The sequence below is a fragment of the Acinonyx jubatus genome, chromosome E2, assembly GCF_027475565.1.
Source record: "Acinonyx jubatus isolate Ajub_Pintada_27869175 chromosome E2, VMU_Ajub_asm_v1.0, whole genome shotgun sequence".
Classification (NCBI taxonomy): domain Eukaryota; kingdom Metazoa; phylum Chordata; class Mammalia; order Carnivora; family Felidae; genus Acinonyx; species Acinonyx jubatus.
In genome coordinates, this window is record NC_069396.1 from 52,467,791 (window position 1) to 52,489,279 (window position 21,489).

Consider the following 21,489-nt stretch of genomic DNA (forward strand, 5'->3'; position numbering starts at 1 on the left):
TCTCAAAAGTAAATGAACATTAAAAACAAAAAGTGTGAGAATACTCGTCATTGACACCGTAGATTGTTCCTCAATTTGTTTACCTGGTGGTTTATCTTGACTAGATAATGATTATGGAGGGTTTTTCTCGACGGGGACAGAGGTGCAATTCCCTTCTCCTCATATGGTGTAGACACAGGCTACGTCTTACTGCAGGTGACATGAATTTGGATCACTTGGTTACGGTAGTATCTGCTGGGTTTCTCCACTATCATTATTTTTTTCCATCTGTAATTAATGAATGGGGGAGCCTTTTTGTTGTTGTTGTTGTTGTTGTTGTTGTTCAGTCAGGCTTAGTGAGGTGGACTTGACATACAATAAAAATTACCCTTCAGAGTGTATGCTTGTGAGTTCCGGCCAACGTATACAGTCGTGTCATTGCCAGTACAAAGCAAAATATAGAATCGTTCTCTCACTCCTCGAAGGCTGTGCTTTGCCCTTCCTAGTCAACCGGTCCCCAACGTCCGGCTCCTGGAAACCACTGCGCTGTTTTCCCTCCCTCCGTCCCTGCAGCACTGTCTTTTCTAGAATGTCAAATACGACGTGTAGCCTTGTGAATCAGGCTTCCTTCGCTTGGCAAAATGCATTGAAGACCCATTCCTCTTGTGTCTGTGACTGTAGTGTTCCAAGACACGGACGGATGCTCATTTGTCTACTTAGCCACAGTATAGACATTTGAGTTCCATTTCGGTTTTTGGTGATTATGAATAAAGCCGCAACAGAAATCCATGTATAGGGGCGCCTGGGTGACTCGGTTGAGCATCCAACTGCGGCTCAGGTCGTGATCTCACAGTCCATGAGTTCCAGCCCCGCATCGGGCTCTGTGTTGACAGCTCAGAGCCTGGAGCCTGCTTCACATTCTGTGTCTCCCTCTCTCTCTGTCCCTCCCCTACTTGCACTCTGTCTCTCTCCGTCAAAAATAAATAAATATTAAAAAAAAAAAAACTAGAAAAAAAAAAGGATAGGCTTGCTGGGGTTGTATGATGAGTGGACGCTTAACTTTTTTTTTTTTTTTTTTTGCCATCAGGAGACAATCGCATCATAAGACTTTTATTTTTTGCATCGCAAGTCTTTCTTTTTTTTTTAATTTTTTTCAACGTTTTTTATTTATTTTTGGGACAGAGAGAGACAGAGCATGAACGGGGAAGGGGCAGAGAGAGAGGGAGAACAGAATCGGAAACAGGCTCCAGGCTCCGAGCCACCAGCCCAGAGCCGACGCGGGGCTCGAACTCACGAACCGCGAGATCGTGACCTGGCTGAAGTCGGACGCTTAACCGACTGCGCCACCCAGGCGCCCCCGCAAGTCTTTCTTAATGTCTTTTTTTTTTTTTTTTTTGTAGGCTCCACACCCAACGTAGGGCTTGAACTCATGACCCTGAGATTAAGGGTCATGTGCTCTGTGGACTGAGCCAGCCAGGCACCCCTCTTTTCTATTTTTTTTTAAAAACAAAATCTTCCTTGACTTCACCTCCCTCCTCTGGTATTACTGTCTCTCTCTGCTCCTGTTGCCACAAAACCTCTCTAAAGACTTTTCCCCCACCAAAGGTCTTCTTTGGATTTCCCACTGCCTTGTTAAGGTCTCCCACAGTTGCCAAACTTCAGCCGGGATCTTTTGCATTTCCCAGCAGCACTGGACTCGAACCCTGCCTCCTTGAAGCCCTTGCCCTCTTGGCTTCCTGGACACCTGAGTCTCCCAGTTTTTTTCTTACATGAGAATTTTTTATTTTTTATTTATTTTTTATTTTTTTTAAACGTTTATTTATTTTTGAGAGAGAGAGACAGAGCATGAACGGGGGAGGGGCAGAGAGAGAGGGAGACACAGAAGCTGAAACAGGCTCCAGGCTCTGAGCTGTCAGCACAGAGCCCGACGCGGGGCTCGAACTCACGGACCGTGAGATCATGACCTGAGCTGAAGTCGGATGCTTAACCGACCAAGCCACCCAGGCGCCCCAAGAATTTTTTATTTTTTAACAAAAAATTTTTTAAATTAAATAAATTGGTTTAAGTTTATTTACTTTGAGAGAGACAGAGAGAGTGAGCAGGGGAGGGGCCGAGAGAGAGAGGGAGAGAGAGAATCCCAAGCAGGTTCTGCACTGTCAGTGCCAAGCCCCTGTGGGGCTCGAACTCAGGAACTGTGAGATCATGACCTGAGCTGAAACCAAGAATCAGACGCTTAACCGACTAAGCTACCCAGGGGCCCTTCTTACTTTTTTTTTTTTAATCAGTTTTTTTTTAAGTTTATTCATTTTGAGAGAGTGCGAATGGGGGAGGGGCAAAGAGGGAGAGGGAGAGAGAGAATCCCCTGCAGGCTCCGCACTGTGAGCCCCGACGTGGAGCTCAGATCCATCAACTGTGAGACCATGACCTGAGCTGAAGTCAGATGATTAACTGACTGAGGCCACCCAGGCAACATTTTCTTCCTACACTTGCAATCACTCCTGCTTGGGCCCCTTTGCTGGGTCTTCCCCATATTAGCTTCCCTTGTCTCCCAGGTGAGTTCATTCAGCCTCATGGCTCCAGATACCATCTCTAACCCAAAGATTCCCAGATCTAGGGTTCCAGCCCCAGACTTCTCCGTGACTGCCATATATTCCAATGCCACAACGGCACCTGAGTGTCAGACATCTTTGCAATGTCCAAACCCAGAGCCATGTGATCAACAAGTGAGTCTTCCTCAATAACCCCCTCCACCCACATCTCCCCTCTCTAAAGCAACAGCACCGGGGCCCCTGGGTGGCTCGGTTGGTTAAGCGTCAGACTTCGGCTCAGGTCATGATCTCATGGTCTGTGGGTTCAAGCCCAGCATTGGGCTCTGTGCTGACAGCTCAGAGCCTGGAACCTGCTTCCAATTCTGTGTCTTCCTCTCTGTCTGCCCCTCCCCTGCTTGTGCTCTGTCTCTCTCTCAAAAATAAAATAAAAACATAAAAGTAAATAAATAGCACCATCAATCACCCACTTGCTCAGTCTACAGATCGAGGAATAAAGGTTATTACTATTTTTAAAAAATATTTATTTTGGGGAGAGTACGAGGGGAGGAGGGGCGGGTGGGGGGGTGGGCAGAGGATCCGAAGTGGGCTCTGCACTGACAGGCTGACAAGCAGAGAGCCTGATGTGGGGCTCGATCTCTCAAAACTGTGAGATCTTGACCTTAGCGGAAGTCAGAAGCTCAACAGACTGAGCCGCCCAGGTGCCCTAGGATTATTACTATTTTTTTTTTTAATTTTCATGTTTATTTTTGAGACAGACACACACATACACAGAGTGGGGGCGGGGGGGGGTAGCTGAAAGAGAGGGAAACACAGAATCTGAATCAGCCTCCGGGCTCTGTGCTGTTAGCACAGCCATATGCGGGGCGAACTCACAAATCCGAGATCATGACCTGAGCGGATGCTTAATGGACTGAGCCACCCAGGCACCCCTGCCCTATTTTTCTTTATTGTGTTGGCCACAACCCCCAATTTATTCTTTTTAAATGCCTTTATCATCTCCCCAGTACAACGTAAGCTCCAAGAAGAAAAAGACTTTCTCTTAGTCACGTGCTATATATCTTCAGAGCCCAAGCAACGCCTAGCATTACACTAGGCGCTGAATGAACAGTTATGATTTAACAGGTTAGACATCAACGTAACACCATTCACGTACGGACTCTTTGCCTCTTTGCCAGGCGGCGGAGGGGTATTTAGTTGTACACACAACATTCGCATGCGTACAAGATCCGGGAAGTGTGTTAGGGAAAGGGGCGGAGCATCGAGGAGTCTCGCGCATGGAGGCGGTTGGAGCCGAAAGCGAAAGGTGGTGGGGGCTGGGGTTTGGTGCGGTACCCGCGTGCGCACTACGGCCTGCAGCCAGCCGCGGCAAAGGAGTTTAAGGTGCCCGTGGGCGGGGAAGTGACCTTGCGCGTGCGCAGTCCCCGCGGCGCCGCCAGGTCCCTGTGTGTGGGTCGTTCTGGATCGCGCCGCGCGTGCGCAGCGCGGCCGGCGGAGGGATTTGAGGCTGGCTCCACCCCTTGCCCCTGTCGCGAGCCGAGGCCGCGCGGGCTCGTGAGCAGCGGCCTGGTGCGCGCGCTGGGCGGGCGACTGAGGGAGACCGACGCGGGCGCCGCCGTAGTCGAAGCGAGAGCGGGAGTCCCTGCTGCTGAGGGGCCGCCACAACCGCCGCGAGCCCCCGGACCGTCTCCAGGCCGAGGAGGGCGCCGCGCGGCGGGTGAGTGAGACTGAGTGGCCTTACCGGGTGCGGAGCCGCTACCCACAAACCCCTGCGGTGGGCCCTAGCCTTTTCCCCGCGGCCGGGCCCCCTTCCCGCGCCACCGCCGCAGGACCTTTCTGGACCCCTTACCCAGACTCCTCTGGGCACCGAGGCCCTCTTCCCACAGCTCTCCCGCGGCCCCTTACCCACAGGCCCTTGCGGTGTGTTGCTTTTTTTTCTTCCTCGTCTCCGCGGCGCCCTGGACCCTTACCCATAATTCCTTTCGCCTTTGGGGGCCTGCATTTATTACCCACAAGCCCCCAGCTCGAGGGGCTTGTTGCTTACCAGATTCTTCCCTTGATCGGAGACTTCCTGTGATTCTCGCCCCCATAACCTGTTCTCCAAGGTGTGGGACCACCAGCCGCCATTGGTTTGGACCTCCCTCGTAAGGATCGTTGAGCCCCCCCACACGCTCGCAGGGAACCTCCCAGCCCCACGGCTCCTTGCTCGGGACCCTGAGACTTTAAGTCCTCGTAAACTCTTTTTCAGTCATTGCTGCCCTTACCAGCCTTGCCTCGCCCTCTCACAGCCTTCCCCCGTGAACTTTATATTTCTCATTCAGATTTAGTTCTTTGCCGTGAGCCATACGATCATTCCGTGTTCTTCCAGGACCTGCTTTAATACTGAGATCTTACTCCTTCTTTTTCTTCTTGGGAGTCCCGGGATTATAGGGGCTTCGACTCTCCCGGTCACCCTAACCTAAGGCCGTCCTTCCTCCCTCAGACTTGGCAAGATGACCCAGTTCCTGCCACCCAACCTTTTGGCCCTCTTTGCTCCCCGTGACCCTATCCCATACCTGCCACCCTTGGAGAAACTGCCACATGAGAAACACCACAATCGACCTTACTGTGGCATTGCGCCCTACATCCGAGAGTTTGAGGTGAGTTCGCTGAGCAGACTCTTAGTGGTTTGGGTTCTGAGGCCGGGGAGCTGGATTTGAGGGTCCAGCTTCTGGACACTTTCTGTGTGATTTAGGCGGGGGACTTAACTCTTTCTGATTCTCAGTTTCTCTGTCTTAAATGGGGTTGATAATGCTTCCTTGTAGGGTTTTTGTGAAAATTCAGTAAGTAGCAGCTGAGGATTCAGGTTCTGGGGTCAGGCAGTCCTTGGCACACCATTTATCAGCCATGTGACCTTGGGCAAATGGTGTGTTCTCTTACTTGATTTCTGCATTTTTTGCCAGGGGATAGTAGTATTTTCCTTATAGTGTTGGTGGGGAATTAACTGCAACACTTGTTACAGGGCTGGGCACCAACCAGTCAGCAAAACGTCGGTGTTACTGCGTTGACCAGTTTTGTTGTTAATAGGATGCTGTTCATGTGGGCTTGAGGATGTCGGCTATGCAACTGCAGGGAAAACACAAATACGTAACTTGGGCCTCTGTTTTTGTCGTTGGTAAAACTGGCCTGACAACATCCACCTTCTAAGGTGCATCAGAACACACCTGAGAAATGCTGGCACACAGCCAGAAGTCAGAAGCGGGAAGTTCTGGCCTCAAGTAAGAAAGGGCCGTGAAGGTGGAGGAAGCTGCAGGGCAGAAGTTAGTGGAGAGATAACAGGAGGTTGGCTCTTTAGTAGGATTTGCCACCCTCGGTGAACCGGTACTGGGAAGTGTTATTAGCTAATTAAACTAATTTAATGGCTACAGGCCAGTGGCGTCCTTGATGATGTGGTCATGTGGCAGTTACCGTTTAATGAGTGGCTGGGGAGATCTTCAGGAACTGCCCTGGCCCTCAGGAGGGGTCCAGTCATTGCTTCTGAACTGCACCGTCCTCTTCTTGGGCATCAGCCCTGGTCCCGATCTCTGTCTATGGTAACGGACAAATCTTTTGCAGATTGGGGTTTTTGGTAAACATGAAGGGATCGTTCTGATTTTTCTCGTATCTTTAAAGAAAGACCACAGAATAAAAGATCAAGTTTTTATTTGTTTATCTTTTAAATGTATTTATTTTTGAGAGGAGAGAGCACGCACACACAAGCAGGGAAGGGACAGAGAGACAGGGAGACACAAAGTCTGAAGCAGACTCCATGCTCTGAGGTGTCAGCACAGAGCCCAGTGTGGGGCTAGAACTCATGAACCATGAGATCATGACCTAAGCCGAAGTCGGATGCTCAACCGACTGAGCCATCCAGACGCCCCAAGATCGAGTTGTTTGTTTTTGTTTTTGTTTTCAGGTTTTTTTTTTTTTAATGTCTATTTATTTTTGACAGAGAGAGAGAGAGAGAGAGAGAGAGAGAGAGACAGAGCATGAGCGGGGGAGGGGCAGAGAGAGAGTCCCAGGCAGGCTCTACACTGTCAGGCGCAGAGCCCGACACAGGGCTCGAACTCACAGACTGTGAGATCATGACCTGAGCCGAAGTCAGGTGCTCAACCGACTGAGCCACCCAGGCGCCCCAAGATCGAGTTTTTGTTAATTTCAGCAGGCATAAAACTGCTCTATCAGGTTGCTATAGAAGTTTCTGAATTCTTCTGATTTGTCTACTTTTCTGGTCACAGACTGGGAACAGTTTGTGGGTAGCACTGGTCTGTGGACCAGGTTTTGATGCCACTCCCCACCTCCACTGGCCTGGGAACTGTCTGTGTTTGCTTGTTTGTGTGTGAGTGGCTGAGGCACGTGTTGTTTTCTGGATGGGTGTCCCTTGCAATTTCCCCCTGTCCCTCCCACCCTGTCACCTGTCTTCTTATTTCCAGGACCCTCGAGATGCCCCTCCCCCAACTCGAGCAGAAACCCGGGAGGAACGCATGGAAAGGAAGGTATGTAATTTTCATCTCTTAGCCACATGTCGTTTTGCCATTTTCTCTCCAGGATGTTCCCTGACATCAGGGCACTTCTTTCCTCATTCAGTTGTCCACCTTTTTCCCGACAGAGACGGGAAAAAATTGAGCGGCGACAGCAGGAAGTGGAGACAGAGCTAAAAATGTGTAAGTCTCTCTTCTCTTCCCATCTCTTTTTCTTCAAACCTTCTTGCATTTCTCTCCGGCTAATCCAACCCAGGACTCTAATTTGGGAAGGTGGGGGTTTTAGGCCACAAAGTTGGCCAAGCACTGTGTTTGGTTGAGGATTTAGAAGTACAGCGTGGGGTCAGGGTTGGTGGGAAGGGAGGCCTGGTACCTCGGGCTGCACACTGTACGGGGGAGTGCACTCAGGGAGACTCCCACAACCAGCTGGGTGACCTGGGCTGCAGGACAGATCCGTTATAGTCGTAGTCATTAACCAGACTCACAGAGGGTCACGTCGGTCTCAAGTGGCCCTTTCTTGTTGGAGTAAGGATGTTGTAGTTGGAAGACTCGGTCTTTCTTTCAGCTCTTGTGAGGCTGGTGAATCGTGTCATTTTGGACCTTATTCCCTGGAGCGGCATGTTTCCTCAGGGCTCTTATGCAGATGCCAAGCATCTAAAGGCCTGATACCAGCCGAGAGCTCTCTGAGCAATGACTCACCAGAGCTGCCTTCCTGTCCTTTCTCAGACCTTGTGTTCAAACCGCATTCAGAATTTCCTCTTCCCACCTGGTCTCCTTGGATGTTTTCTTCCCTGGAACATGGCCATGTAGCCTTGCTAGTCATGCTCTCTGTTGTTGCCACCCAGTTTGTTTTTAACACTTTCTTTACTCCTTTCTCCGGTTCGTCACCACCACCTGTCCTGTTACTCTCTGAATGTCCCAGATCTGACCCTTCGCTCCATATGTGTCACCACTCAGGTTTTCTCTTGCTTGGACACACAGTAACCGTCTGATTACCTGCGTGCCTGTCTCCACCAAGTTCTTTGGGTCTTTTTAAAGTACAACTTTGTATCATTTTCTGCTAACAGCTTCCTTTTGCTCTCAAAGATGAAAGTCTCTTTCCTGCCGCTGTTTCAAACTTGTTGTGCACTGTGCTTCCTTCCCTCTCGAGCTACAGCAGCCTCTTCTCATGCCTCGTTCTTGTTGGAACGTCCCTTGGCATTGGGCTTTTGCCCAGGCTGTTCCCCCAGTCTCTGATGACACCTTGGTTTATGTGTAACAGCTCTTTGTATCCCTGTTCAGCTGTCACTTCTCAAGGAAGCCTTTCGTGACTTCCTTGCTCGGGTCAAGTCACCTTGTGCGCTGAAAGCCCCGAGTCCTGCTACAGGTTGGTCGCTTTGGTCTGCAGGGGAGATTTGAAGATCATCTCCATCTCTACGCTGTGGGTTCATAGCTGCTCTAAGAGAGCAGTGTTTGGATGCGATTTGCTCACCACCATGGCCCCAGCTGCTATAGGGCTCGGCACACAGAATTGTCGGCAGTTAATTTGGGGAGTCTTGGTTGCATTGTAGGGCACAGGCCTTGCAGTCTGACCCTTGTGCGTTGTAACCCCGATCCTGCTGCTAAACTGCCAGGTGGCCTTGGATAAATCTTTTCTCCCCTTAGAAGTTATTTTCCACACTTTTAAGAATGGGATCTTGGTAGGTTAAACGACATCATAAAGATGTAGTTGGTCGAATTCAGGATGTGGGAAAGGGTATAAAACAAAGTTGTAACTCAGTTTCTTTAACAAATAAACGACAAGGAGAAAAAGGGCAGGGAGTGGACCAAAAACGATTAAAGAATCAAAAGATCGGTCAAGCAAGTGATGTGTATGCTTGTTTGGATCCTGATTTAAATGAGGTAACTGCATTGGGGCGCCTGGATGGCTCAGTCAGTTAAATGTGCAACTTTGGCTCAGGTCTTGATATCATGGTTTGTGGGTACAGAGTCCTGCATCAGGCTCTGTTCCGTCAGCTTCAGATCTATGTCCCCCCTGCCCCGTTCTTTTTAAATAAGCGTTAAAAAAAAAAAAAAAAAAAAAAAACTAACTTTAAAAGTCCAGTTTGGAAATAGCGGAGTACATTTGAACCCTGGGTTTCGGGTTAAGGAGCTGACCTTAACCTTTTAAGGTCTAGTAAGAGTACAGTGGTGATGATTTCTTTAAAACTCTTTGTTAGAGGCTGCAATGCTATGTCTGGTGTTTGATTTAAAATACTTTGGTGGGATGGGGGTACAGATGAAGCAAACATGGCCATGTGCTGATAATTGAAGCTGGTTCATAGGGCTTCATTATATTCTTCTCTGCTTCCCTTAGTGTTTGAACTTCTGCATAACTGGAAAGATAAAAAAAAAAAACGGGTCAAGTACGTTAGGGTTTTCATGGCCCTAAGAGCCTCCATCTCCAACTACAGAAGTTGGCTCTGCCTTGTCACCCGTAGCAGCTACCATTCGAGGGGACCTTGTCCCTTGTTAAGCAATTGGTGTACTTCATACCATTGACTTCTCCCAGCTTCCAAGTGTGGCGGCGGGTTATTACTCCCATTTTTAAGATCAGGAAACCCGGGGCTCGTTGAGGGCAGTATACTTCCCAAGAGCCGAGAGTTTCAAAATACTTTTCCTACCATCTGAAAGCCTAAACAGGCTTCCCGGCTCCATAGGGCGTTTCTTCAGGCTCCTGCTCGGGGTTGCTACCTAGATAATCCCTTTAACCAGGGGTTTTGCAAGGGCAGAGGTGCCAGCACGGGAGTTCCCTGAGTTTGTGCGCACAAGTGCACCAACTGATGAGCTGCTGACTGGCTTCAGTTCTCTGCTGCCCTCTTCCTGCTGACGTCTTCTTTTTGCAGACACATGGGTGTTCTCGGCTCGGCTGCACTAGTTTTTGCCTTTGGCCACACTCAAGGGCAACTCCTCGAGTAAGCAAGAACCGCAGAGAGTTCTGCGGTGTCCCTTGGATGCTGCCGGGCACCTCCACGGCACGTCAGGAAGTTTCAGGTCTCTGCTGTTTGGCCTTGGTCCTCTCCCCCATCCCCTGCAACCATTGTAGCCTTAGCATTCCTACCCCGCCTGTTAGGCCACCTGCTGCCTAGGGTTGGCAGATGCGTTTCCTGTTGCAGCTGTGATGGTTTCAGGTCTTCAGTCAGATGTTCTCATCCTGGTGAGGCCTTTCCTGACCTGCCCATTACAACTCTTCACCCTGGGTCTGTCACTGTGTGATGGAACCAGATGACTTCCTCACCGAGTTTGCTGTCGGCCTCCCCGCATGAGTATCTGAGCTTCGAGAGGACGGGGCTGTGGTTTGTCTTGTGCGCCACTGAATCCCTGGCTCCGTACGACGGTTCCGGGAACTCGCCAGCACTGCACAGATACCTGTTGGACGAACGGACGAGAGCGGTCGGTGTAGATCGAGATACCGGGGCACAGAAAACTACGACACAGAAGGATGAGGGATGGTGAGGAACTGAAGGGGGTAGGCGCAAAGATGGCGTTGTCTTCAAAGGCCACCGTCACTTTCCAGGTAGTTAGGCTCAGTTCTCTGGTTTGTAATACATTCCCTGAAGTCATCTTGAGTTTCGCTTGTGTTTGCAGCCTAGCCTCCTCAGATCTGCAGCTTTATTTCTCTGGCTTCTTGCAGCACCCAGGCTGTCATCCTGAGAAGCTGGTGTGTAGGTGTTCAGTATGGAGCTTGGTAGTTAGAACACCGGGGCTGTGAGGTTGGGCGGGACGTAAAGCCGGGCTTGGCCTCTTTGCTGCTCTGACACTTTTCCTCTTCCATGCTTCGGGCGTTGACTTAGTTTCCGTTTGCAGAATGAGGATTCATTTTCAGCATGCGGCAGTGTCTGGGCCTAATTATGTGTTCAATAAGTTATTAACGTTCATTTTTTTACATTCTCCTGGGATACGGCGTGTCATTCTACGGGTTGTGCTGTGTCGTGTCACATGGAAGAACCGCCTTTGCTCTGAAGTGGTCGGGGTGCCTTTGGGACCCTGGCAGGAGTCGAGGACCGCTGTGTGTGCTTGGGCCTCTATGGTTGGTGAAAAGGACTTCTTCCCAGGCCTGACCCACCAGAATCCCCCCTGGAATTGGTTTTGTAATAGGTTTTGGCTCCTTTCTGTGGAGATGGTTGTTCCTCAGTGGCCTCGTGGTAGGAGGGTTGGGAGTAAGCGCCTGTTGAGCATTTCGTGCGCTCCAGCACCAGGCCTGGGTTTCTCCCTGGGGCACAGAGGTCATGGGGCAGAAAGTAGGTGGACACTGCTAGGCTCTCTCCCAGCCTTTGAGCTCCGGTTTTCCTGAGGGCTGTAGGTGCAAGCCGTGTCGTTGGGTGGCAGCGTGGCCCCGCAGCTGAGGGAGGGAGCCTGGCACCTGGAGTGGTCAGGCTGCCTCTGGATGCCCAGCCTTCACCTGGAAGGGGCTGGGGCTTTAACATATGTAGGTCTGAAATGGTGGTCAGACCCCCATCCAGTGTCAGCTTGAGGTCAGCCTGTCCCCTTCCCCCATCAGCCTAAACTGGTTACTGAGATAAAGGCTGCTGTGCCCCAGGGAAACTGGAAAACGGAGCGTGTCCGAGGTCTCCAGGTCACCAGCAATTTTATTTAACGGGTCTCTGTCCGTCCGTCTTTCTTGCTGAGTGTGACTGTTGATATTTTCTACGTACACATTCTTTTCTTCTGCACAGGGGACCCTCACAATGATCCCAATGCTCAGGGTGATGCCTTCAAGACTCTCTTTGTGGCTAGAGTGGTGAGTCCCCAGCTCCTCAGCCCTGGAGCCCCAGAGAAGCCAAAACCCTGGGCTGCTGAGAGCTTGGGTGTGGGACAAAGGACAGTAGGCTAGGTCCTGGAATGTTCTGAGGGCTTGGGGATGGTTAATTTCTCCCACTTAACTTTGTGTCTGTCTGTCTCCTGGTAGAACTATGACACAACAGAATCCAAGCTCCGGAGAGAGTTTGAGGTGTACGGACCCATCAAAAGAGTGAGTGGACTGGGACGGGGGGTTATTTGAATTGGAAAGGGATTTGGTGGCGGGGTGTGGAGGGAGAAGGCTGGTTCCTGGCCCCAAGGATGCATCCCATCATTTCAGGGCTTCAGAGTCCATGGGCTGCCTTTCCCTTCTGACTGTACTTCCTCGCAGGGGATTTTGGGTAGCAGGAGTAAAATTAAGAAGTGGTAACTAGCCAAGCCCGTTTGTTTACCGTTGTCTGCGGCTCCCGTTGCTGTGAGGCAGAGGCGGGTAGTCGGGACAGAGACTGTCAGGTCCGTGGAACCGGAAGTATCTGCCGTCTGGCCCTTTAGGGAAGATGTAGAAGCGTGTGCCAATTGCTGTTGTGGAGCAAGGCTCTGTGTTTAACTGGCGGGCCTCGATTTCATCGAAAAGTCCCCTGAGCGCTCTGAGCAGTAGTGAGGGCTTGAGATCAGTGTGCGCGTCCACTGCTGAGCCCGGTGCTGGGAGGGCATTAGTCACCTAGGGCTCTCAGGGACAGGGACAGGGACGGGGACAGGGTGTGAGGCATCTGTCGCTGGCGTAGGCCGCCTCTGTGGTTGAAAGGGTGGGATTTCCTTGTCTGAGAACTAATCTCTGCGCCGCCCCCCGCCGGCTGCCTCCCTCAGATACACATGGTCTACAGCAAGCGGTCAGGAAAGCCCCGTGGCTATGCCTTCATCGAGTACGAACATGAGCGAGACATGCACTGTGAGTACCTCTGGCCTGAGCCCTGCCCTCTGACCCTCTCTCTTCTCTGCTGCCCAGCCCCTTCCTGTCGTCTGTCCCCGACCCCTGCCCTGCCAAACCTGACATTAGCGATGTCTCTTCTCCTCCTCCCTCTGTTTCTGATATATCTTTTTTTTTTTTATATACGTGTTTTTTAAAAAACAAAAACCAAAATCCCCCACAACGTGTGTGTGTGTGTGAACCCGGGGAGGTAAGTGTCACACGTTGAACCTCAGGGGTAAGGAGGGAACTGGGTGGGAGCTGGGGCCAGCTGGACGTGGGGGGGAGGGGTCGGGTGTTCGGGGAGCCTCTCCCCATTCCCCCCACCAGAAGTGGGGGTGGCTAGGTCAGAATGAGGACTGGCCTTTGAACCTGCCCTCTCTTCCCCCCAGCAGAACTGGGGCTGGGCCACCCGACCCTCCGCCTCCCCACCCCTGGCCCCCCACCCTGTTCCTCAGCGGGCAGTGGGCCTGTAGGCGTGTTCGGCGCCTGCCCCCACATCTCCAAAGCCCCCTTTGAGGCCGCGGCGGCGTCCACATGGGCAGGGATGGGTGGGCGGGGGCGGGCAGGGCTGCGGCGTGTCCAGGGGCCGCCGTATTAATTGACTGTTCTTATTGTCACTGCAGCCACCACGCAGCTGGCTTGCAGCTGATGCTTACGCTCCCCTTACAACACCTCAGTGTATGGTTGGTATAAGGGTTTGTATCATGGGTAAGATCACTCAGCACCGCACACTAGCCCAGCTTAGCCAGGCAGTGCAGGAGCAGTGAGGCCTCCCTCCTCCCATCCCCAGTCGCCCCCTCAGCCTCCCCGCACCTGGAACCCTTTCCTTGTTTGGGTGCCCTTTGTCCTTCCTGCCACCCCTGCCCCCAGTCCACAGGCTCTCTGGTAATCTTGTCGGTCCCAGGAAGGGAAGGACGGACCCTGATTGGAAAGGCGTCTGGCCTCTCCAGTTGGGCTCCACCCAGCCCCTGACTTAACCTGGCTTCATGGCGTCAGTGGGAAGGTTACAGGAATGCCGAAGACAGGACGCACTGGGGGGAGGGCTCCGCATGGAACCCTTCAATCCTTTGCTCCCTGCCCCCGTGCTTCTGTGGGGCTGTCACTGTGGTGGCCCTGGAGAATCTTTCTGGTTGCTAGATTCAGGGTGCTGTGCCCCTTTGCTGTCTGCCTTCTCCTGGTCGAGGCCTACCTAAGGGCCGTGGTGCCCAGCGGCTCTGCAGAGTGCACGGAATTGGGGATTGGAGTGTGGGAGGGACCAAGTGACAGGCTGCCAGGGGCTGAAGGTGTCGTAGATTCTACTTAAAACCCTTCCGCTGTCTATAGAGACCTAAGAGAGGGAGAGAAAGACGAGCCTAGAAGCACACATGTCACGTGGTTTCTTTGCTGGTACTCCTGGGTTGGGCTTCTTCCGGGGTTTGGGACACTGAACCAGAGCAGGGTTCCTTTGCCTGACTGTGTTCCCGGTCCTTCACTCCCGTCCCCCCACTACCCTCCTCTGGGTTCGGGGGCCGAGCGGCCCCTCCTCCTCAGATCCTGGGCTGCACGCCATCTCCTGGACCCCTTGAGGCTGCCCCTTTGGGTGCCAGCCTTTGACCTGCAGGTGGCGGGAGGGAGTGTGGAACTCGAGTTGGAAAAGTCCTTCTATGTGCTGCGAGGGGGCGGGGCGTGTGCCTAGTTTAGCGTGGAATTTACCGGGAAAGGTGAGGGCGCACAGGTTCTCTGAGGCCTCCCCAGCCGCCTTCTTAAATGCAATAAGATAGTCCCGGGACTTTACCAGCTCCTAGACTTGATGTTAATCCTTGTCTCCCCCTCTTTCAAGGCCTCCATGAGGTTTCTTTGGGGTCCGCCACTTCCTCTGCCTGCCTCCAGGTGGTGCAGGAGACGTGGTTCCTCTCCCTCTCCACTGGCTCCCTAGAACCCCCCCACTTCCCTCCCTGTAGCTTTAGCTGACCCCATGGTGGTGGGTGTGGGGTCTGTGCGCGTGCTCAGGTAAGCTTGGGGGCTCCAGGTAAGCGGTCCCGTGTCCCCCCCCGGGAAGCCCGCCTCCTCGCCAGGCCCCCAGGAGTTGCCGAGCCCCCCCCATCCCGCTCGGTTTGGACACCCGCAAGGCCGGCATCGGTAAATGGCACCTTTTTCTCTTCCTCTGGTTGTTATTTGGGGGGGAGCGGGCTGGGGCGGGGCAGGGTATTGTGGTTGGTTGAGGACAACTCCCTAGGCCAGGGCTGGGGGTGGGAAACGGACTTTTTTGGCCTTCCCGACGCCCGTGTGAGACAGGCCCTGGGTTGGGCCTGCCCATTGCTGTGCCCTGCCCAAGAGCAGGAATATGCCTCACCCCGAATCTCCCCCTCTACTCCTCGCTCTGCCCGGCAGGCTCAGGCTGGGGTTGGCCTCCCAGCGTGTGTTGAGCAGGGGCTGTGGAGGGAGAGATGGGACGGGGGCTGGGATTGGGTGGCAGTCAGTCGGCTCAGGTAAGGCAGGAGTTGTGAGGAGCACCGCACGCCTCCCATGCCTCCCTCCACTTTCCCTCTCCCCCACCTGCTGTAGGGGGCCCCTCCAGGCCCCCTGGGAGCACCGTAACCCCACCCTTCTGCTCCCTGCCATCTCCTGAAGATTTCTCCCACCCTTTTCTGGTTCATTTTCTGTTCTGACGTCTGTTCCCCCCACACTCACCTCCGTCCCCCAAAACACAAAAAAATAAAAAAACGGTGTGAACTGGGGTGCAGCGCGGCCCAGCTGGGCCTCCTCCCCCAGCATGATGTTTTAGGGTGCATGCCTGGGGTTGTGGAGGAGCCCTCCCCCACAGCAGAGTCCAACCTTAAGTTAACCTTCAGTTTCTTTGCAGCGACTTTGGCCGCCTGGACAGGAGGGGGCTGCTCTGTCGGGTGGGAGTAGGCAGGGCTTGGCAGCCCAGGTGGGTGGGTGGTGGTTGGGGTGGTCCTGCTCCCCCCAGTAGCAATTGGGGGGTGATGAAAAGTTCCGAGATGGAGCAGGCCCCTCCTGGTTTGGGAGAGGGTCAGTCTGGCTGTCAGTTGCCTGGCTGTCTGGTGGGCGTGTGCTTGCGTGCGTGTGTGCGCGCGCGCGCGCGCGCGCGTGTGTGTGTGTGTGCGTGCGTGCGCCTGCGCACAGAGTGCCTTGAAGGGGACATGGGGGTGGGGATGCCACAGAGCCGGGCCCTGTCCTGACTAGAGGACCCTCTGGGGACTCTTTCCCCCTCCCCCCCCCCCCCCCACGTCTGTTGCAGCCGCTTACAAGCACGCAGATGGCAAGAAGATTGACGGCAGGAGGGTCCTTGTGGACGTGGAGAGGGGCCGAACCGTGAAGGGCTGGCGGCCCCGGCGGCTAGGTGAGCGCTCCCTGTGTGGGCTGGGCCCCGGCAGGCCTGCATCCCTTCTGCATTCCCTGCCACTTTCTGCCTGCCTGGCTGCTCACGTCTTTCCTTCCTCTCTCCAGCTTGTCTCTCGTCACCGTCATCATTCCTGAGGGCTGTCTTCCTGTTCTGGGTTACTCTCTAGTTGGTGGACTTCCTCTCTTTGTGCCTCATTCTCCTTATCCTGGAAAGTGGGGGTCACCTCAGAGTTCACCAAGCTCAGCATACCAGATGCCCAGCTTGGCAAGGAGCCCCTGGTAGGGTTGTAAATGTCACCCTCTCATCCACTGACTCTTTGCTCTTGCTTGTCTGTTGATACGTTGGTTCAGCAAATGCCTGTTTACCATATTTTTCCTTTTTTTAAAATCTTTTTATTTTTGACAGAGAGAGAGGGAGGGAGAGAGAGAGAATACCAGCAGGGGAGGGACAGAGAGAGAGGGAGACACAGAATCCAAAGCATCTCTGGGCTCTGAGCTGTCAGCACAGAGCCCGACATGGGGCTCAAACTCAAGAACTATGAGATCATAACCTGAGCCAAAGTCAGATGCTTAACCGACTGAGCCACCCAGGCGCCCCCCATGTTTTTACTCTAATTTTTTTTAATGTTTATTTCTTTTGAGAGGGAGAGAGAGCCATGTGCATGGGGCGGGGGGTGGGGGGGCTGAGGGAAGGAGAGAATCCCAAGCAGGCTGCATGTTGTCAGCACCCAGCCAGACACGGGGCTCAGTCCCACGAACCATAAGATCGTGACCTGAACTGAGATCAGGAGTTGGATGTTTAACTGACTGAGCCACCCAGGCGCCTTTACCATGTGTTTTAGTCAAGAGCAAGGCATACATATATGACGGTCTTTGTCTGTTTCTAATTGTCATTCACAGTGTCAGTCAAGGTCAGTTTGGTTGCAGGTATCAGAAATACATTTGAGGATCTTAAAGCACAAAGGAGCCTTGTTGATTGAGAATCCCACGGATCCTTTGGAGCCCAAAGATGTGTGATGCCAGTTGGCCTGAAGGGGACCTGGTAGCCAGACCTTAAAGTTGCCAGGAGCCACCTCTGGTGTCACTGCAGCTTGCTTCTGTCTTGCCTGCTATCTGTGCAGACTGATCTCTTCTGTGTTTCCCTACACTGGCCCAGTGTGTGTCCTGCTTTATACCCAGTCTTGACTGAGTCTCTGCGTTTTGGGGTGGGTGGATCTCAGTGGCTCAGCCTTGGGCCTGGACCTGGGTCTGAGGTCTTGCCATCCAAACATGCCTGTTAAGGACCTACTTCTTTGAGGGTGAGTGACAGTTGTCCAAGAAGATGGTCCTCTTTGGGTAGACCTGTCAGATGGATCAGTACTCTGCTCTTAATCCTGCCTTCCCGCCCACTCTTCTCACCCTGAACTTGCCTGTGTGACAGAGACCACACATTCAACTGCTGGGTCTCTGAACAACAGATCGGTTTTTATCTTGCCCTCATTTCTCTGGGGTGGAGTGAGTTCTTCAGAGTGCTGTTTCCTGTTCTGGTAGAATCCCGGAATCCCAGAATCTTCTAGGTCAGTTGGCATTCAAATTTTGCAATTGCAGTACCTAGTACTTCCTGACCCAGCATGTATACATGCAAAATTATAACCCAAACAAAAGTTTTATGAACAGAAATTGCTTTTTTTTTTAATGTTTATTTTTGAGAGAGCGAGTATGGAGGAGGGACAGAGAGTCACAGGCAGACTCCACACTATCTGCGCAGAGCCGGATGTGGGGCCCGAATTCACGAACCACAAGACTGTGACCTGAGCTGAAATCAAAAGCTGGATGCTTAACTAAGGCACCCAGGCTCCCCCAGAAATACCTTTTTTACAGACAGTCTATACTAGTATTTTATATTCTGTTGCTTTACTTTGTTTTTTGTTTATTATTATTATTACTATTACTATTATTTTTTTAACGTTTATTTCTGAGACAGAGCATGAGTGGGGGAGGGGCAGAGAGAGAGGGAGACACAAAATCCGAAGCAGGCTCCAGGCTCTGAGCTGTCAGCACAGAGCCCGACGTGGGGCTTGAACTCACAAACTGTGAGATCATGACCTGAGCCGAAGTCGGTCGCTCGACCGACTGAGCCACCCAGGCGCCCCTGTTTTTTGTTTATTAAAAAAATTTTTTTATAATGTTTATTTTTGACCAGGAGAGAGTAAGTGGGGGAGGGGCAGAGAGAGGGAGACACAGGATCTGAAGCAGACTCCGGGCTCTGAGTTGTCAGCACAGAGCCCAACGAGGGGCTCCAACCCACAGAATGCAACCCACAGAATACCTGAGCTCAAGTCGGATGCTTTACCGACTAAGCCATCCAGGCGCCTTTTATTTTTTTTAATGTGTTTCGGTTGCAACCCATCTAATTGGTGATGTGATCCATTGCTGGGTTGTGACCTGACAGTTGAAGACACAAGTCTGTTCTGCATCATACCTGTGACGTTCCAGATGCCCGGTCAGTTGCCTGTGCCTGTTAGAATGTTTGCTCTCCGAGCATCCTTTGCCTGTTTTCACCCGGCACTGCTGGAAGTCCTTTCCTTTCGTGGAACTCCGGCCCGCCTCACTGAAGCTTGCTTCCGGTCGGTGTGGTGTGGAACGGTGCACGAGAGGGCAGCTTCTGGAGTCGGCCAGGAGTCCTGTCCCAGTTCTGCACCTTCGTGGCCAAGTCCCCGTGTGGGCAAGTGACTCTCTGGGTTTGTTTTGCCATCCGAAGAAGGCGCCGTTGCTCCTTAGTTGTCCTTTGACTACTGTGCGTAGACACTTATGTTACATGCTGGTGACAGCAAATCCAGAACTTAGTCCTGACTTTCACGGTGCGTAACAGTCTGGAGAGGCAGGAGTTCCCTGCTCACAGGGGCGTGTGCACTGTGAAGCGCCACCTGAAGTTTTAGGAAAGAAATGTATTCAGTCCGTGAGTAAATGGTGGGGAACCGGGCAGTGGGGTAGGTTCGGGAAGGCTTGCGGTGGAAATGGTGTTCAGGAGGACCCGTAAAGGGGGAGTAAGTTAACCGGACAGGGAAGAGCAGACCCCAAGGAGAGCAGTGAATGATCCCCCGAAGTGGGGCAGAAAGGAGACGGAGACAGAGAGTGTGAGGGGGTTGAAAAGCGCCCCGAAAATGAAGAACCAGCGGCCAGCTTCTGGAGGCCGCTTGATGGAGATTTTGGAGTAAAGGCAGTGGGAAACTGTTGGAGGATTTGAGGCCGACCACGTTTTTTAGTTAGGTTTCTAGCTTGGCGTCGTGTCAGGAGGCAGCTGAGCAGAAGGGGTTTGGGAGGCTGTGTGGACTTGGAGGTTAAGGGTGTGCTTTGGAGTCTGAGTACAGGTGTTGACCAGCTGGCGCTTGGGGAAAGGCCTCAAGTGTGTGAACACAGCTGTCTTGTTAAAGCGCACCCGCCACTGGCGGTTGCAGGCCTGCCTTTTGCTCTTTGATGCGCCTCGTCTCCCTTCCCTGAGTGCCCTGTTTGGACTGACCCTTTCTCCGCCCGCCCCCGCCCCAGGAGGTGGCCTCGGTGGTACCAGAAGAGGCGGGGCCGACGTGAACATCCGGCATTCGGGCCGGGATGATACTTCCCGCTACGATGAGAGGTAAGATTGGGCAGCTGGTTTCCTGGGATGCGGGCGGTCACGTGGGGGAGCCCCGCCACAAACCTCTGCCCACCTCATCCAGGCCCGGCCCCTCCCCGCTTCCCCACAGGGACCGGGACCGGGACCGTGAGCGGGAGCGCAGGGAACGAAGCCGCGAGAGAGACAAGGAGCGAGAACGGCGACGCTCCCGCTCTCGGGACCGGCGGCGGCGCTCACGGAGTCGCGACAAGGAGGAGCGGAGGCGATCCAGGGAGCGTAGCAAGGACAAGGACCGGGAACGGAAGCGGCGAAGTAGCCGGAGCCGGGAGCGCGCACGACGCGAGCGGGAGCGCAAGGAGGAGCTACGTGGTGGCGGAGGCGGTGGCGACATGGCGGAGCCCTCTGAGGCTGGTGATGCGCCGCCTGATGACGGGCCTCCTGGGGAGCTGGGTCCTGACGGCCCTGACGGTCCAGAGGAGAAGGGCCGGGATCGAGACCGGGAACGACGTCGGAGCCACCGGAGCGAACGGGAGCGGCGCCGGGACCGCGACCGAGACCGGGATCGCGAGCACAAGCGGGGGGAGCGGGGTGGTGAACGGGGCAGGGATGAGGCCCGAGGTGGGGGTGGTGGCGGCCAGGACAACGGGCTGGAGGGTCTGGGCAACGAAAGCCGAGACATGTACATGGAGCCTGAAGGAGGTGATGGGTATCTTGCTCCAGAGAACGGGTATTTGATGGAGGCTGCGCCAGAGTGAAGAGGGCTTCTTCCTCTCCCCACCCCCCCCTCCCATTTTGTTTGGACGCGTTCCTACCCGTCCCTTTGCTGTCGTCCTCTTCCCAACCTTCTTGGCCACCACCTAAGTTTGCCAGCCAAGGGTAGGAGTCTCCTTATTTGTTGTGGCCCCTTGGATTTAAAATAAAATTAATTTCCTGTTGATAACAAGCACCTTGGTTTCTTCGCTGCTTTTAATGTCTTCCCAGAAGGTTGTGCTCTTTCCAGCAGCCCTACTCTGGTCTGTGTCCCAGGGCATGCCAAAAACTTGGGCTTTTTTGACCTGGGGCTGGGGCTACCCCCACTACCCCAGAGCCATTTAAACTGGGATAAGGAGGTGCTCTGAAAGGGTTCCCTCTGTTAGGGTCTTAGATGTCTTTGTGGTTTCCTTTCCTTTTCTTTTTTTCTTTTTTTTTTTTTCTTTTTCCTTTCTCTTCATTTAACATCTTTCTCAGGGCTCTTATGGGGCCGTCTCTCTGTAACCCTTGTCTTGGTGAAGGTGGGGCTCTAAGATGAGGTTACTCTGTGGAAGCTGTGATTTTGGAAGGGGAGCTGTTGTTGAGGCTGGAGAGCTGGGAAGGGTGGGGAGATGAAATGGGAGCACAAGCTGGGGGAGGAGGAGCTGAGCCACCCAGGTCCCCCTCTTCTTTTAAATGTTTATTTTTGAGAATGCACATGTGAGAGTGGGGGAGAGGCAGGGAGAAGGACAGATCTGAGGCCGGCTCTGTGCCGACAGCAGAGAGCCTGATGTAGGGCTTGAATTCAGGAACCATGAGATCATGACCTGAGTTGAAGTTGGATGCTTCACAGAGCAAGCCTCCCAGCCACCCGCACCATGAGTATTTTTACTTCACACACGGCTCTGACAGTGGAGGATTAACAGGAAAGGGGAGGTCCCATCAGCAGTTGAGATTCCAGCTGTTTCTGGACAGAGAAGATCACATCAGGTGACGGTGAGGACACTTCAGTCTGGTGACCGCTTGAGAAGGAAGCCAGTTAGCCTTGCAGAACCTTGGAGCGGCTCCAGA

At 53.2% G+C, this 21,489-nt stretch overlaps 1 protein-coding gene across 5 annotated transcripts; it reads left to right on the top strand.

Moving 5' to 3' along the window:
• The first annotated feature begins 4,024 nt into the window (after positions 1-4,024).
• SNRNP70 (small nuclear ribonucleoprotein U1 subunit 70) lies at positions 4,025-20,632 on the top strand. 5 transcript variants are annotated; one of them, XM_027038046.2, is made up of 10 exons: positions 4,025-4,242; positions 4,942-5,164; positions 6,977-7,039; positions 7,153-7,207; positions 11,719-11,783; positions 11,952-12,014; positions 12,650-12,731; positions 15,994-16,095; positions 19,623-19,710; positions 19,793-20,632. In XM_027038046.2, the coding sequence occupies exons 2-10, from the start codon at positions 5,018-5,020 to the stop codon at positions 20,442-20,444; spliced, it is 1,317 nt and encodes a 438-aa protein (XP_026893847.2). In that variant the 5' UTR covers positions 4,025-4,242; positions 4,942-5,017; the 3' UTR covers positions 20,445-20,632. The 5 variants fall into 5 exon arrangements, with proteins under 5 accessions (XP_026893847.2, XP_026893852.2, XP_026893851.2 ...); XM_027038051.2 differs by having other exon boundaries at positions 5,008-5,164; positions 7,131-7,207; XM_027038050.2 differs by having other exon boundaries at positions 5,008-5,164; positions 19,820-20,632.
• The last annotated feature ends 857 nt before the right edge of the window (positions 20,633-21,489 follow it).

Bases quoted from the DNA above. Each gene is read 5' to 3' on its own strand.
- SNRNP70 (XM_027038046.2), top strand. From the start codon at position 5,018: ATGACCCAGTTCCTGCCACCCAACCTTTTGGCCCTCTTTGCTCCCCGT. The intron at 5,165-6,976 runs GTGAGTTCGCTG...TCTTATTTCCAG, and splicing joins CCTACATCCGAGAGTTTGAG to GACCCTCGAGATGCCCCTCC. The intron at 12,732-15,993 runs GTGAGTACCTCT...CGTCTGTTGCAG, and splicing joins ACATGAGCGAGACATGCACT to CCGCTTACAAGCACGCAGAT.